This window comes from Zootoca vivipara, chromosome 8 (genome assembly GCF_963506605.1).
Source record: "Zootoca vivipara chromosome 8, rZooViv1.1, whole genome shotgun sequence".
Classification (NCBI taxonomy): domain Eukaryota; kingdom Metazoa; phylum Chordata; class Lepidosauria; order Squamata; family Lacertidae; genus Zootoca; species Zootoca vivipara.
In genome coordinates this window covers 87,806,912-87,823,702 of record NC_083283.1, presented here as the reverse complement: position 1 = coordinate 87,823,702, position 16,791 = coordinate 87,806,912, and the positions used below count along the sequence as shown (strand labels likewise).

The window sequence follows — 16,791 nt, the reverse complement described above, 5'->3', positions numbered from 1 at the left end:
TCTCGAACATCTTCCCGCACCCCTGGCCACCAGAAGTGTCTCATGACTAGGTGAGCGGTTTTGTCCCTTCCAAAATGCCCCGCTGTAGGGTTGTCGTGCATCTGCTTGAGGACCGTACGTCGAAGCTGGGTGGTGGGTAGGTACAGCGCACCCTTGTAGAAAAGCAGCCCTCTGCGTTCTGCAAAGTCTTTTGCCTGCTCCCTCCCCCCTCTCAGTTCTCTGAAGATGCGGTTGGCAAATTCATCCGCTGCCGTCAGTGCTGTGAGTTCTGCCTCGCTCACCACAGCTGCTCCGCAGGACCATGCCGACGGGGGGAAAATGTGCCTTGGGGCTGGTGGCGCCTCCTCCTCCATGTACTCTGGCTTGCGGGAGAGGGCATCCGCCCTGACATTCTGCTCCCCCGGGATGTAGTGGATGGAGAAGTTGAAGTTCGAGAAGAACTCTGCCCACCGTATCTGCCGCTGGTTGAGCACCCTGGCAGTCCTCCAGAACTCCAGGTTCTTGTGGTCTGTGCACACCTGGATGGGGTGCTTCGCGCCCACCAGGAAGTGTCGCCAGTGCTGGAACGCAGCGTAGATCGCAAGAAGTTCCCTATCAAACACTGTGTAGTTGCGTTCAGGCTGTGTCAGCTTCCTGGAGAAGAAGGCACAGGGTCTCCACTCCCTGTTGGCGTCCAGTTGCAACAAAATTGCGCCCACAGCTTTTTCAGAAGCATCTGTCTCAATGCGTAGGGGCGCGTCCTGCACCACATGGAACAGGTTTTGGTCTGAGGCGAACACTCTCTTGAGGCTTTCGAACGCTGCTTGCGCCTCTGGTGTCCACTTGAACTTCTGCTTGCCTCTCAGGCAGTCCGTGATGGGAGCCGTAACGCGAGAGAAGTTCTTGATGAACTTCCTGTAGAAGTTAGCGAAGCCTAGTAGGCGTTGGGCATCTTTGCGCGTCCTGGGGCTGTGCCAGTCCAGGATGGCCTGCACCTTGTCCTTGTCCATCGCCAGCCCCTTGTCTGACAGCTTGTAGCCCAGGAAGTCCACCTCTTTGGTGTGAAACTTGCACTTCTCCAGCTTCACATACAGGTGGTGCTCCTTCAGGCGTTGCAACACCTCTCTGACATCTTTCACATGCTGCACTGGGTCATTCGAGTAGATAAGGATGTCATCTAGGAAGACCAAGCATTTCCTGAAGAGGAGGGACCCCAGGACGTGGTGCATGAAGGCCTGGAAGCATGCTGAGCCCCCTTGCAAACCGAAGGGCATCACCAGATATTCAAAAGAGCCCAGAGGCGTGAACATCGTGGTTTTCCATTCATCTCCTTCCCGGATCCTGATCAAGTTGTACGCCCCCCTTAGGTCCAGCTTGGTGAAAATCTTGCCCCTGCGTGCCGCTGTCAGGAGATCATCCACTCTGGGCATGGGGAAAGCCACGGGCTCTGTCACCGAATTCAGCCGTCTAAAGTCCACCACAAGACGGCGCTGTTGCGTGTCTTTCTTGTCCACCCAGAAGACCGGGCTGCCCCCTGCTGCCTTGCTTTCCCTTATGAACCCCCGCTTGAGGTTCTTGTCGATGAAAGCGCGCAGATCCTCCAGCTCCTGGTCTGACATGGCGTACAGCTTGGCTGGGGGTATCGTCGCCCCCGGCACCAGGTTGATCTGGCAGTCAAAAGGCCTGTGCGGGGGTAGGTGGTCGGACTCCGCTTCGCTGAAGACCTCCTGCAGGTCCCAGTACTGCTTGGGTATTGCCTCACCCCCTTTGATATGCATGGTGGCCACCGTGGCTATCGGAGGCCCCTCCCCTGGTTGGTGCTGCATGCAATGTTCCAGACAAAAGTCTGACCCAAACGTGATGCACCTCTGGTGCCAACTGATGGAGGGGTCGTGGCGCGCCAGCCAGCTCATGCCCAAGACGATGGGGGGGTCTGAGATGGTGGTGACGTTGAACGCCAGTGTCTCTGAGTGCCTTCCCACCGTCATTCTCATGGGGGGGGTTTGATGTGTGATGGCCCCTCCCAGCAGCTCCCTGCCGTCAATGGTTGCTACGTGCAGAGGAAAATCCAACTGCAAAAGCTGGATTTGGTGCTCTTCTGCAAAGCTTCTCGAGAAGAAGTTGGCGGACGCCCCACTGTCAATTAAGGCGAGGACCGTCAGGGGATAGCCATTTGGGAGCGTTAGCGTCACTTCTAGAACCACTCCTGCTCTGGGAGGGGTGGGCTGGCTCTGCACCTCTCTGTGCGGGTGGGCGGGCTGGGGCTGTTGTCTGCTGACTGTGCCTGGCTGCTGCCCCTTGTCTCCTGCAGCCAGGCTTTCCCGTTTCCCTGCTGTGGTGCTGCGTCAGTGGGGGAGGGCACCACCGTTCCCGCCTTTCCTTGCCACTCCCTGCGATGTGGGCAGTCTCTGACGAGATGCTGGGGTGAGTTGCAGAGAAAGCAATTCCCACCCCTTCCCTCCTTGCGTCTTGGCGCCGCTGGGGTTTGAAAAGCCCGCGCGCGCGCGCTATCAATCTGCATGGGCTCCTGGTCCTGGCTGGCTCCAGGCGTGGCCTGAAAGGGTTGTTGAGGGAGTGGCTTCTCCTGCGACCGTGGGAACCAAGCCCGCTTTGCGCGCGTCGCTTGCTTGTCGTTCCACCGGGATTCCTGCCTCACCCCCACCGCCAGAGCTGCTTTGCTCAGCTGATCCATAGTACTGGGCTTTGGACCTCTCGAGAGTTCATCCTTCACCTCCTCGCTCAAACCCAAGTAAAACGCAGCGTGCATGGGAGGCGAATCCAAAACCCACCCCAGTCTGTGCACCAGCATGGTGAATTTCGCCCAATATGCGCGAACTGTCATATTTCCTTGGCGTAAATTATGCAGTTCCTCCTTAGTCTGGTCCAAATGACTATCGGACGAATACATCGTCCTCAAACCTTCTAGAAATTGTTGGACATTTTTCATGCAAGGATTCTTGGTTGCGATTAATGGTCTTAGCCACTCCCTGGCTGCTCCGGTGAGATGTTCCACAATAAACGCTACTCTGTGCTCATCATCGGGGAACTCATTCTGGTGCAGCTCAAGAGCATACACGATCTCAGTCTCAAAGCCCTGAAACTCCTTCGGGTCTCCATTGAACTTGCTTACAAGGGTCCCTGCTCTCCTTCCTGGCAGCACTTGGACTTGGGGAGCCCCTCCCGCCTTGTTTTTCTCTGCATCCAGCTTGTTTTGGAGGTCTACCGCCACCGCCCTTAAATGCTGCTCTTTTTCCTGGAGCTCTCTCACCTGTTCCGCAAGTTGTAGCCGGTCGTCCTGGACCTTCTTAGTCTCCTCTTTAGCTGCCTTCAATTCTCCCTGCGCCTGCAGCGACAGCTGTTGCAGTTCTAGCTGGGCTTGCTCAGCGATCTGCCGCCACTTCTCCGCCTCGGACACGCTCATCCCGGCAACTCCGAAGTAGCCCAAAAATGATTAGGAGGTTGCTGTCACAGTGGCCGGAGTGGACTACTTCAGAGTAACGACGCTACGCAGCTCTGCATTTTATTCTTTTATTGGTGCTGCGTATTTACAGTGCTCAAGTCATTGCTATTTACACGGAGCGATGTTGTCAGTCGGTTTCAGAACCTCCTAATGGCTTTTGGCGCGTCTTTCTCCAACACAAAAGCTTTGGCAGACCCATCCTCTTGCCCCTCCTCTTCCTGCGTAATTCTGGAGTTGGAGGGATGGGTCTTCCCCCCTTGCTTGCCCCTTCCTGTCCCACCTGGGACCCTGGCTCCTCTACCTTGCCTGAGCCTCGGACACGACTTCCTGCTTCCCCACTGGAATCGGAACTCTCCCTGCTTTCCCCTTTGCTCGGGGACGGGCTTGAACTCAGGAGGGGAGGGACTTCGCGATATCCCCTGTCCCTCACACATATGCTATAACGTTGTTGTTTTGGTTAAATAAATTGTTTAAATTGTTATTAAGGAAATGATTATTTATTTATTTTTCTCCTTCCAATCAAGTACAGCAGAAAAGTTGTCCAAATATAAACAGTTTACTTATTAAACCTCACAATAATTTCATAATTATCGGTCTACTTATTTCTAATAGTATAAATGAATCAGCATTTTTTTATATAACTGTAAAAACTACTCTGAAAAGTTATTATTCCCCCCCAAAATTGAAACTTTCATCTGGTTGTAAATATTAAGATTATACAGTGGTACCTCGGTTTAAGTACACAATTGGTTCCGGAAGTCTGTACTTAACCTGAAGCGAACTTTCCCATTGAAAGTAATGGAAAGTGGATTAATCTGTTCCAGACAGGTCCGCGGAGTACCTAAACTGAAAGTACTCAAACCGAGGCGTACTTAAACCGAGGTATGACTGTACCAGCAAGAATGAGTCTTTCTGTTAAAAATATCATTTAAATCAAGTATTACTGATTAGTGATTTAAATAGTCATTTAAATTGATTTGCTTTAAATCAAATCCACCCTGGCGACAAGTATCTAACAAAATAATTTGTTCTTTAAAAGATTACCTTGGTTGAAAGAACTTTGAATGTACTTTGTTCTGGAACTATGGAATGAAGAAAATGAAGCTTTAAGTTGTAGTCTTCCTCTGATGAAAGCCTCACGAATACATCTAGCTGTGAAAAATACGAAACATAATCAGTAGTAAACACAAGGAAAAGGCCTCCTAGTGTTTACATCATTTCCCAGGAAACTGAAGGCAAAGACCGTTCATTGGGAACACCTAATCTGTGTTGAGTATAAGAGAGGAATTTAAAACAGCAATTTATATTGAATTATTCAACAAATAATTTAAAGTGTGCTAGAACATAAACAGAAGATTAATGTTCTTAGTCATCAAGTAGGTATTCAGAAAGCCTGTTATGTCATTTTGATATGCATTCTTTAGGTAAAGAATTGCATTAACTGTAGAAAGTTACCAAAAGCCATAAATAATTCAATGGACAAAAGACACACAGCTTCTTCTCTTGCATTATACTTCACACATTTCCATACCCAGCAAGATGTGTGAATATAATTTTTGATTCTATTGTCTAAAATATGTAAATGATAAAACAAGAATACTTGCAATATAATTAAGCAAACCTGGAGTCCCAATAATTAAAGTTAGGATTTAGTGAACAGCACAACAGAACAATACGGAGAATATACCATATTCTTCGCTCCATGAGATAAGACACACCCGACCATAAGACGCACCTAGTTTTTAGAGCAGGAAAACGGGTGTGTGTGTGTGTTTTCCTGAGTGTGGGGCAACGGCGAACAGCCTACCCACCGCTCCCAAATGCTCTGTGCGGCTCTCACTTTTCAGCGAGCCAGGAGGAGGGGCGGGCGGGGCTCCCATCCATCCCTCCTCCTGGCTCGCTGAAAAGCAAGCAGAGCAGGCGGGAGCCGCGCACAGCCTGTAAGCGGCAGAGGTGGCAGAGGGACGAGTGCCGCCTCCTCCTCTCGCTGGGGCAGGCAGAGGAGCCACTGTTGGGGGAGGCGCTGCACCTCTCCCAACAGTGGCTACTCTGGCTGCTCGTGTGAGCGGGAGGGACGAGCGGTGAGAAGAATAATAATTTATTATTTATACCCCGCCCATCTGGCTGGGTTTCCCCAGCCACTCTGGGCGGCTTCCAACAGAAGTATTAAAACACAGTAATTTATTAAACATTAAAAGCTTCCCTAAAGCTCCTTTCTTGCCGCAGGCAGGCCGAGGAACCACTGTTGGGAGAGGCGCTGCACTCTGCCTCCCCCAACGGCAGCTACACTCTGCCACCCCCGGCATGGGCAGGCTTGCTAGGCGCTGTTGGGGGAGGCAGAGTGCAGTGCCTCCTCCAACGGCAGCTCCTCAGCCTGCTGAGCGGCTGCTGCCTCTCGCATAAGAGCCATCTGGCAGGAGCGGAGTGCGCTGGCAGCGGCTTCGGAGCTGGGGCTGCTCTTTCCTCCCCCCCCCCCGCCACCCGCCGCTCGCAAAAGCGGCTACGGAGGAGGAAGAGCTGCTCGTTCCTCTTCCCCCCGCAGCTGCCAGCGCGCTCTGCTTTTGCAAGGCTTCGGAGGAGGAAGAGCAGCCCGGGGCTGCTCATTCCTCTCCCCTCCTGCTCGCAAAAGCGGAGTGTGCTGGCCATGGCAGCGGAGGAGATGCTTGACAGGCAGCCGGCTCCTGCCTGCCCCTCCTTCCCAGCTCCCTGTAAATGCTTGTGCTCCACTTGCTTTACAGGGAGCCTTCGCACCATAAGACGCACTGACTTTCCCCCTTCCTTTTCAGGAGGGAAAAAGTGTGTCTTATGGAGCGAAAAATACGGTAAATATCAGATAATACCTGCACCAACATTTCCCAAAGCATCACTTTTTCCCATCCAAGCATAAAGCTGCTGATTTTATCTTGGGCTGCAATAAGCACACACTCTCTTGGAAGTTACACTGAACTCAAAGAAATGTCTTTGAAAAGAACTACATTTATAACCTAAGGGTGCCTGATTTCAGTTTGAATTTTACGCATATCTTACCTCTTTTTCTGAAAACTGTATGTTTACATCATCCTTCTTTGCGTTTTTGATCATAATAGTTACAATTACGTGAGATTCTGTTTGGTACCAGTCATGCCTTTAAAAAAAAAAGCAGCATTTTAGTTTATGTGAATATCATACCTGTTAAGTTTTCCCTTTTCTCGCGAGGAAGCCTATTCAGCATAAGGGAAAATCCCTTTAAAAAAGGGATAACTTGGCAGCTATGGAATATTCCACTGTTGTATCCTGATTGCTTCCCAAGACTTTCCCAACTCCCTCCCTCTGAACAAGGGCCCATGTGAACTATGTTAAACATGATTGCCAATGATGATCCTTGGGAGAAAATGGATCATCCAGGAATTGAGCATGGATCTAAAACAATGGTTCAAGCCTTTTGGAGTGGAATTGCATGCTCATTTTCAAGAGTGGAGAATTGACCAGACGGCTTACAAGCAACATTCAATTATGTATTTTAAGAACACAACACACAATGTGACAAATTAAAAAACACATCAGGATGCTACTCATAGGGTAACTGATGGTAGATCATTCTGGGGGGCAGGGTAGAAGAGTTCAGCTGGAGCCTGCTCCTGCCTCGCTCCCTCTCATGGAACCCTTTCCACAGGACACCTGGAGTGGTTTGGTTGAGGAAAGTCCCACTGGTTTTGGCTGTCTTTTGAGGCCTTTCTTAGGAAAATTATTCTATAAACACTAAGTGCTGTTATAGAGAATGTTAAAAAAGAACTCCATCTTACTTGATCTTAGGTGCTTTTGACTGATGTTGCAAAATCCGATTGTCATCCTTTACAATGAAAAGATATTGATAAATTAGAATAATCTAGCAGTTTTAAAGCCAAGCATCATAATATTTTCACATTACAAAAGAGTGCTTTTTAGCAGCTATCTGTGGTCTCTTGTGCATAAAATGGACTTCAATACGAGAACCACATGAAAACACATGCAAAAAGAAAGTTTAGGCACATTTTATACATATATGTCATATTTCCCCAACTCCTGTACCCACAAAACCAGTGGGTGGGTGTATGACTAGAAAAACACGCACCTACATATACTTTTACAAATAATAAATCATTTTCTGATTACTCAAGAGGACTCAAAATTATAAGGACACAGAACCATGAGATTAAAACCATATTGTAGTTAAAAGCACTTCAGAACTATAAATATAAGCAGAAGAAAAACACAGCAGCCAGAATGTGCAAGATTTTTAAACAGAAAGCTATTGAACACAAGGTGTTGGCAAGGACAGCATAGGGAAATGTTTAAATGAGGAATCTCGGGGTGGAACATGGTGTGCTGTGTTAGCTTATGTGGTCAAGAAAGGCGAGGCAAGAAACAGTGTGAGAGGTTATGATCAAGGAGCAGACAAAGATCAAGGGAGACAGCTGGAAAGAACTGAATGGAGATAGAAACCATCCAAGGCCATGGTCACAAGAGATACAAGCTAAGAGAAGAAGAGAAAGACCTAGCAGAGAGGAACTAACTCAAAAGTTAACTGGAGAGAAGCAAGAAAGGCCTGGTCCTAGACATGTGTGAACCTCTGTAAGCATTGTATATTCTTCTGTGTGTTTCTTGTTCTTCACTTTTAAAATTCTGATAAATTACATTTAAAAATTATCTAGATTTTCTGATCTATTAGCGCTTGGTTCAGAGGGTGGGAAGACTAGTGGACGCCGAGAAGTAGGAATCCTGTTGGAAAGTGTTTGGGTCACATTATAAAATGCCTCATCAACATCCTTACAAAGGTTGTCATACAACTTGGAGAAGTGTTATGCTCTAGAAACCAAGTATACGAATTAGGGAGAACCTTACCACTTCATTCTGCAATCCAGCTGCAAGGGGAAAAAATCATTTATTTGAAAACATGTTTCTTAAAATGTTTATCAATTAGCGACAAAGAAAGCATGCTGATATCAAAGCTATTTAGTAGTTTTTGCTCCAGTTTATTTTACAGATTGAGCCAGTTTAACACAAGAAACATTTAGATTGCAAACCTTAACTAGGGAGTGAGTGGGAATTACTTCCAAGGAAACATGAATAAGCTTCCATACCAAGTGTGAAAAGTTTCTGGCAACAGTAATGTACCATTCAAGTACGGTAGCAGCAGCAACATCCACATAGAGATCTAAGGCAGTTGTGGTGGGCTTCCAAGCTGTAGGCCTACCTAGACCCACCAGACTCTGAAATTGGCATGGGAGGCTGTTTCAAGCAAACTATGCCACCTGCCACTTACCTGACATCAATTGGCTGAGGTTTTTGGATCTCTGTACTGGGGTGGGGGCATATATAAAATCTGCAAGAACTTTAGAACATTAGACTGTTTTGTTAAACAGCCTATATAAACAAATCCTTTCCAATCTGTTGGTTCCTTCAAAAACCTTATACTGTATAACTAGATGCTGGAAACGAACTTCAGCACCATGTTAAAAAATGGCTTATTAAAACACTGGCAATTGATAAAAATAACAAATTTTGTATGGAGAATAAATTCCTCTTCTCCTTTGGTCTTGTTATTTGAAAAGTTGAGATCTTTTATGATTTAGAATCAACCATATTATTACTTTCTCTTATTAGACATTTTTTTGTGTGGAATCTAATTTGTAACTTCATTTCTTTTTCAAAAGAAGAAAAAGACCAATAAACTTTATTGTTGGTAAACTTTCATTTTTGTTTTGTATTTATGTAAAAGGTAAATTAGATCATTAGATCGTCATGACCGACTCTGGGGTTGTGGCGCTCATCTCGCTTTATTGGCCGAGGGGGCCGGCGTACAGCTTCCAGGTCATGTGGCCAGCATGACAAAGCCGCTTCTGGCAAACCAGAGCAGCACACAGAAACGCCGTTTACCTTCCCGCCAGAGCGGTACCTATTTATCTACTTGCACTTTGACGTGCTTTCGAACTGCTAGGTTTGCAGGAGCTGGACCAAGCAACGGGAGCTCACCCCGTCACAGGGATTTGAACCGCCGACCTTCTGATCGGCAAGCCCTAGGCTCTGTGGTTTAAACCACAGCGCCACCCATGTACTTAAGCCTAAATTGCTTTCTATGATTGCTAAATTGTTGATTTTTGTTATTTTGATTTTACTGACAAGTACTATACTTTGTATATTTCTATTTCCAGTGTTCTGTATTTTCATGTTTTGAATGTTTGCTGTAAGACACTTTGGGCACAGCTCATTGTGGAAAGGCGGCATGTAAGTCCAATCATTCAATCAATCAATCAATCGAAAGAAAACAGATAAACGTGGAGTGAACTACTCATACCACACATTCCCACTATTATTTATAAATTTATTCAAAATGCAAATAAGAAATCAGAATAAAAAACTACCGTACTCATCTAAACACTGGCACTGTAGTACGATATAACATCGATTTATCCTTTGCTTGGCTCAGTCAGTAAAATCTCTATGTGTTGCACCCCAAACTGTAGAAAAGCAGAAAGCATGCAGGGAAGTGGATGGCGCTGTGGCCTTTAGGGCTTGCTAAAGCCTTTAGGGCTTGCTGATTGGAAGGTCAGCGATTCGAATCCCCGCAACGGGGTGAGCTCCCTTTGCTCCATCCCAGCTCCTGCTAACCTAGCAGTTTGAAAGCATACCAGTGCAAGCAGATAAATAGGTGTGGCAGGAAGGTAAAAACCGATACTGTGCGCTCTGGCTTCCGTCATGGTGTTCCGTTGCGCCAGAAGCGGTTTACTCGTGCTGGCCACATGACCCGGAAAGCTGTCTGTGGACAAACGCTGGCTCCCTCAGCCTGAAAGTGAGATGAGCGCCGCACCCCATTGTTGCCTTTGACAGGACTTAACCGTCCAGGGGTCCTTTACCTTTATTGTTAGTCTTTATGTCTTCCTCCAGCTCTGTCATTCCTTTTATCGTATTGGCCTACCATAAAGGGCTACAGTAAAGATTAATGAGCTGATGTGAGGTTTTTGAACCTATGAAATGTGTTACAGAAGTTCAAATGGTTGCAGTTAACTCGCAAATTCCATTCTGAATCACTATTTCACTTCTGTGTCTACTACATGGTTTAAAATAATTGGCCAAATAAAAGAGAACAACATTAGGCACTTCTAGCACTCTTTAAACGTGTGTGTGTGTGGCTGCATTTTTGTCTGTAGAATGGCTGTATTTTGAACTGAAGTTCCTTGTAGGAATCATACAATTTTTTGAAGAGCAGGTTTTGTCTGTCAAGTAAGTAGAAAATGACTGCTATTTTGACTCTTACTTGGCTACCTTGCTTCACTTTCTACCCCCAGGAGTTTGAGAAGGGTTTTATTTCTCAAAGAGGAAAATAGGATCTCCATATTCTCATTGGGATGTGCAGAAGCAGTCAATTCAAAGTTCTATATCAGGCAGGCCCAACAGGTAGATCGTGATCTACCGGAAGATTACTGGACGTCTGTGGTAGATCACTGGCTCCCCCCAAAGAAGCTCAACAACTTTGGCTCCCCTAAAAATGCTCAACATTTTAGCCCTTCACACACACACACACACACACACACACACACACACACACACACACACACCAAAAAACAGGGCTTTCCTCCCGCCTCAGAAAAGCTCAACAACTCTGACCGGAACCCCTAAAAAATGGGCCTTCCCCCTTCCTAAAAAAATCTCAACAACTTTGACCTGAACCCCTAAAAACGGGGCTTTCCTCCTCCCTCAAAAAAGTTTACAACTTTCACCTGGACCCCCCAAAAGGGGGGTCACTGCCAGTTTTTAACTCTGTGAGTAGATTGCGGTCTCTTCGGAGTTGGCCACCCCTGTTATATATCTTTCATATTTCCCATCAGATTTAAACTAAGCTTTGAAATGCATACAAGATCTATGTGTGCTCCATCCCTAGCTTCTTAAAACAGAACACCCCCTAATTACTGCATTTAGGTATAGGTTTCTTTATTCGCCATTCAAAATACAAGGGAAGAATAATAAAATCAAAGCAAATATTCTGTAATTGCAGTGTCTATGACAGAAATCTGTACATTTAAGAAGTAGCCCAAAAGCCATTTAATAAAATACCATACGTTTATAGAAGAAATTCTGGCAACTGTAATTCTTGAACCTTGGAGCACCACTTCCAGTTTGTAATTTTTTACAAAATAATATTTTTAGACTTCTCTGACCAGCAGCAACTCTGTTATTCTTTAGGCATCAGGCAAAGTGCCCACTGTTCTTTCAGACTTTTAGTTGTGTGCAAGATATTTTAATGGACTAACATCACTGGTTTATACATGTTTAGAAGCTGATCTGCTCTCTTTGCTTTTTGATTTCATTGTATTGCATTTTGTTGTGCTATATTATTGTAAGCTACCTTGAGACCATTCTATGGCACAAGGTTCAAAATAAATTCAGTCTATAATTGCAATGTCTCTCTCCCACACATTTTCTGAAAGTCACACCTTTTGGTATACAAACCACTTGCATGTTGCCACCCTAATCATAAATATGAATATATTTATGTATTTGTAAGTTCTTTGGAAAAACAAGTGTTGCACTAGGTAGATCTCGTAACCCACTGGGCAGGTTCTACAACTGGGTTTGCTGATGGTTGTTCCCCAATAAATCCTCTTCACAGGGAAAGTTGTGCAGTGATAAATCCTGATCCTACTTGGGATATGTCACACAGATTTTGGGGCAGGCAGGGTCAAAAGCATTAGAAATTCAGTGAAGAGTATATAGCAGGGTATAGATGAAAACACGAAAAAGGTTCCATTGGGATGGCACATCTGAGGTTTCCCATCCCATAAGAATGCATATAAGTAAAGCATTGCTTACCAATGAAGGCTTCCTCACATCTTTGAATCCAAATAGTAAAAGCTGTGTCAGCACCTAGCAGATGAAACACACATTAGTCTACTGCAGTATGACATCTACTATAAAATTTGATATGCTTTTATGCTGTGGTGACAGGCTCTTGCTAGAATCTGAGATTCCCAGCCTTTCTAGCTTTTACTGAAGAAGACAAAGGGAGCAAACGTATAGCAATATCTGCCAGGAGGAGCAGAGCTAGCATCTAGCAGAAATCCAGCTGTGCTGGGAAGGTTCCCAGGGCAGCTGGGCTCAGTGGATCTTAAGTCCTGAAAAAAGGGTGTTCTAGGAATGGGGCAGGCTTGAGCTGGATCCTATGTCCACTGAGCTCAGTCAAGCGGCCTGGCAAACTGCCATAAGTTCAGCTGGCAAAAAGGGTGATGTAACTCAAAAGGCTTTTTTTTTTCTGCCATGCTTAGGCTGTAATTTCTTGAACAGAGTCTGGATCTGATGCACCTTATGCTGGTTTAACATATGCCATACCTGCTTTACACTGGCTTCCTGTGTTGCCCCTTAAGTGGCAAAAAGTGTGGCTCCCAGTCACACGCAAGTAACCTACCCGTGACAATATCAACCTATCAGCAGTTAACTGTAAGATATTGCATTCAAGTTTGGATTACTCTACGATTCTATGATCATGGAGGGTATGCAAACTGGATGCCATCTACACTCTAGCAAACTATGTTTGGTTCATTTTAATTAGTGTTAGTGAAAACAAGCCAACTTTAAAACATAGTTTATAAAGGTGGCTTGTTTTAATTAACGTCAATTAAGATTAAGCTTCTGAGCTCCTCTTCACAGTTACAGGGGTGGGGGGAGAGAATAGCATGAACCAAGGATCACCTAGGTTTGTTATTGGGATGCCTAACTACAGTGTGATTCACTGTAATCATAGACTCATAGAATCATAGAGTTGGAAGAGACCACAAGGGCCATCCAGTCCAACCCCCTCCCAAGCAGGAAACACCATCAAAGCATTCTTGACATATGCCTGTCAAGCCTCTGCTTAAAGACCTCCAGAGAAAGAGACTCTACCACACTCCTTGGTAGCAAATTCCACTGCCGAACAGCTCTTACTGTCAGGAAGTTCTTCCTAATGTTTAGGTGGAATCTTCTTTCTTGAAGTTTGAATCCACTGCTCCGTGTCCGCTTCTCTGGAGCAGCAGAAAACAATCTTTCTCCCTCCTCCATATGACATCCTTTCATATATTTGAGCATGGCTATCATATCACCCCTTAACCTTCTCTTCTCCAGGCTAAACATACCCAGCTCCCTAAGCCGTTCCTCATAAGGATTTGTTTCCAAGCCTTTGACCATTTTGGTTGCCCTCTTCTGGACACGTTCCAGCTTGTCAGTATCCTTCTTCAACTGTGGTGCCCAGAACTGGACACAGTACTCCAGGTGAGGTCTGACCAGAGCAGAATACAGTGGTAGATCTAGATGCTATACTCCTATTGATGCAACCCAGAATTGCATTGGCTTTTTTAGCTGCTGCATCACACTGCTGACTCATGTCAAGTTTGCGGTCTACCAAGACTCCTAGATCCTTTTCACATGTACTGCTCTCAAGCCAGGTGTCTCCCATCCTGTATTTGTGCCTTTCATTTTTTTTGCCCAAGTGTAGTACCTTACATTTCTCCTTGTTAAAATTCATCTTGTTTGCTTTGGCCCAGTTCTCTAATCTGTTAAGTTCATTTTGAATGGTGATGTGATCTTGGCTGTTAGTCCTGGAAGACCTGCTCCGTCTGGCTGGTGCTTTTCACTTGGCTTGGGAGAGCGAGACCCTGACTGACCCCACCTACAAAAACTGAGGCTGCTGAACAGGCTCCTGGGCTGTTGTATCATGGTGTGTGTGTGTGTGTGTGTGTGTGTGTGTGTGTGTGTGTGTGTGTGTGTGCTGTTACTGATATTATTTTTTTGTATCTTTAATTTAGACCTTTTCAATGCATTATTTGTGATAACTACTTTTATTGTTTGTAATTATGTGATTTTTAAAATGATGTCAGCCACTTGGAGCATGTTTTAAACTATGAGTGGCATCAGTTTGAACGTTCATACTTACTATCCAGTTGCTGTCCTTCCCTGAAAGACTTCAGTGCAGAATCATAGTCTTTCATATGGTATTCACCTATCCTGATGTGCACGCAAGGGGAGAAAATGCCAATATTTGTTAAGCAGGATCTACCAACATTATAAAATTCAGTAATTGGTTGACAATTTACTCCTACTAATGCAGAGGAACAGTCAAACCTTATAAATATTTCAATTATTTAATGATTAAAATAATCCTTAGTTTTACTTGGTTTGTGACTTGCAATCAAGAATACTGAATGAACTTGTATTAAATTGCTACAGAAATCAGAAACAGGTTCAGGTAAATATTCTAAATATTTATTCAAAAGTACTATTTTGAGAGTAGAATACACTTCCAATTTTGTATAGCAAGGCCCCAGTTCTCCCCAGTCCCCCTACCCATTGCACCCACATTCCACACTATTCCAAAGAAACAACTTCTCAGGAAGCCACAATGGGGGCAACTTGTGTGAATGCCAGTGATTCTCCTCATACAAAAGCACATTGCACCTCTGCAAGAAAGTCAACAAGGTCTTCACAAAATTGGGAAACTAAAAACACCTGCATACGATTCATTAAATAAACACTCACCCTTGTCTGAGAAAGGCTACAGCATTACTGGCGTCAAGTGATAGTGACTTCTTTGCATCTGTAATGGCATCTACAAAAATGTCATTAAATTTCTAAGTATTGCATTATTTCACTCACTATTAAACCACACTAATTCTGTCTTTCCTAAATACTTCACACAGGTTTCCTCATACAGTACTAAAATAGTCAGTTAATGGGTGGCAACTACATATATTAGAAATAAAATATAAACGAGCTATTCTAGGAAAGAGGCAAAACCTGCATCTAAAGTTTTCTGAATCTTATTTAGATTAGTAGTATTAGTTTCAAATATTGAGTTCTTATGACAAGCAAGTACATAATAAATAAGCTAGAAATGATAGAATGAATGACAGTAGTAGTAGTAGTAGTAGTGGTGGTAGTATTTATACCCCACCCATCTGGCTGGGTTGCCCGACACTCTGGACGGCTTCCAAAAAGCACAATAAAACTTCAAAAATTAAAAACTTCCCTATACAGAGCTGCCTTCTAAAAGCCAAGTAACTGTTTATTTCCTTGACATTTGACAGGAGGGCATTCCACTGGGTGGGCTTGACTACTGAGAAGGCCCCCTTCCTAGTTCCCTGTAACCTCACTTCTTGCAGTGAGGGAACCACCAGAAGACCCTCAGAGCTGGACCTCATTATCTGGGCTGGGTGATGGGTGTGGAGATACTTCAGGCATACAGGGCTGAGGGTGTTTAGGGTTTTAAGGTCAGCACCAACACTGTGAATTGTGCTCAGAAATGTACTGGGAGCCAGTATTGATCCTTTAGAGCCAGTGTTATATGATCCCAGTGGCTGCTCCCAGTCACTAGCCTGGTAGCTACATTCTGGATTAGTTGTAGTTTCTGAGTCACCTTCAAAGGTAGCCCCACGTAGAGCACAGTAGTTCAAGCGAGAGATACCCAGAGCATTACCACTCTGGCGAGACAGTCTGCGGGCAGGAAGAGTCTCAGCTGGTGTACCAGACAGAGCTAGTAGACACCCGCCCTGGACACAGAATTGACCCATGCCTCCATGGACAGCTGTGAGTCCAAATGACTCCCAGGTTGCACACCTGGTCCTTCAGGAACAGGGAATCCCCCACACCTGCTTGCTCCGTCTCCCAGAACCACTACTTCTCGCTTGTTGGGATTCAACCTCAAGCCATTGACTGCCATCCACCCCGTAACCGCCTCCAGATGCACACACAAGAAGTTCACTGTCTTCACTGGTTCCAATTTAAACAAGAGGTAGAGCTTGGTATCATCTGCATACTGGTGAACACAAGAATGGGCCTTTTCTGCAGTGGCTCCCCATTTGCGGAATGCTGTCCTCAGGGAGGTTCATTAGAGCCCAGGTGAAAAGGTTCCTCTTTAACAAGGCCTTTGGTTGATTGACATGCAATGTGCTTTTAAAATGTGTTGGGGAAGGGGGATTATTGGGTTGTTCTTGTTTTTGTTTTTATTATGTATTTCGTGTTTCTATATTGTGATTTTATGTTGTGAACTGCCCTGCTACCTGTGGGTGTAGGGCAGTATGCAAATTTTAATAATGATAATAATAAAAATTAAAAAGTGCAGGTGGCTGCCACCCATGTAATTCCCCTATGCTATGCCTAATCAACAGTAAAAGAACACAGACAATACAATGGGCAGATCCAATCAGAACTACATGGCAAATACTTCCTCCCCATCTCTCACCCAGAGTGATTCTTTATCACACACTCTTGCCATGAGTGGGTCAGGTGGCTGTGGCCTGCAGCCAACCCTCGACACACAACTGGTTTCCCCCCCTGTGCTGAGATCATCACTGGCTTACACAACAGGG

At 45.2% G+C, this 16,791-nt stretch overlaps 1 protein-coding gene across 1 annotated transcript in view; it reads right to left on the bottom strand.

Annotated features, from left to right (window-relative positions):
• SUGT1 (SGT1 homolog, MIS12 kinetochore complex assembly cochaperone) overlaps window positions 1–16,791 on the bottom strand; it is a 38,338-nt gene that overhangs the window by 15,421 nt on the left and 6,126 nt on the right. The window contains exons 4-10 of the mRNA XM_035101314.2: window positions 14,963–15,032; window positions 14,361–14,431; window positions 12,266–12,319; window positions 8,300–8,319; window positions 7,222–7,268; window positions 6,467–6,563; window positions 4,484–4,591 (exon numbers count right to left, since the gene is read on the bottom strand). Of these exons, the coding sequence (XP_034957205.1) occupies window positions 4,484–4,591; window positions 6,467–6,563; window positions 7,222–7,268; window positions 8,300–8,319; window positions 12,266–12,319; window positions 14,361–14,431; window positions 14,963–15,032 (467 nt within the window). The remainder of the gene's footprint in view (window positions 1–4,483; window positions 4,592–6,466; window positions 6,564–7,221; window positions 7,269–8,299; window positions 8,320–12,265; window positions 12,320–14,360; window positions 14,432–14,962; window positions 15,033–16,791) is intronic.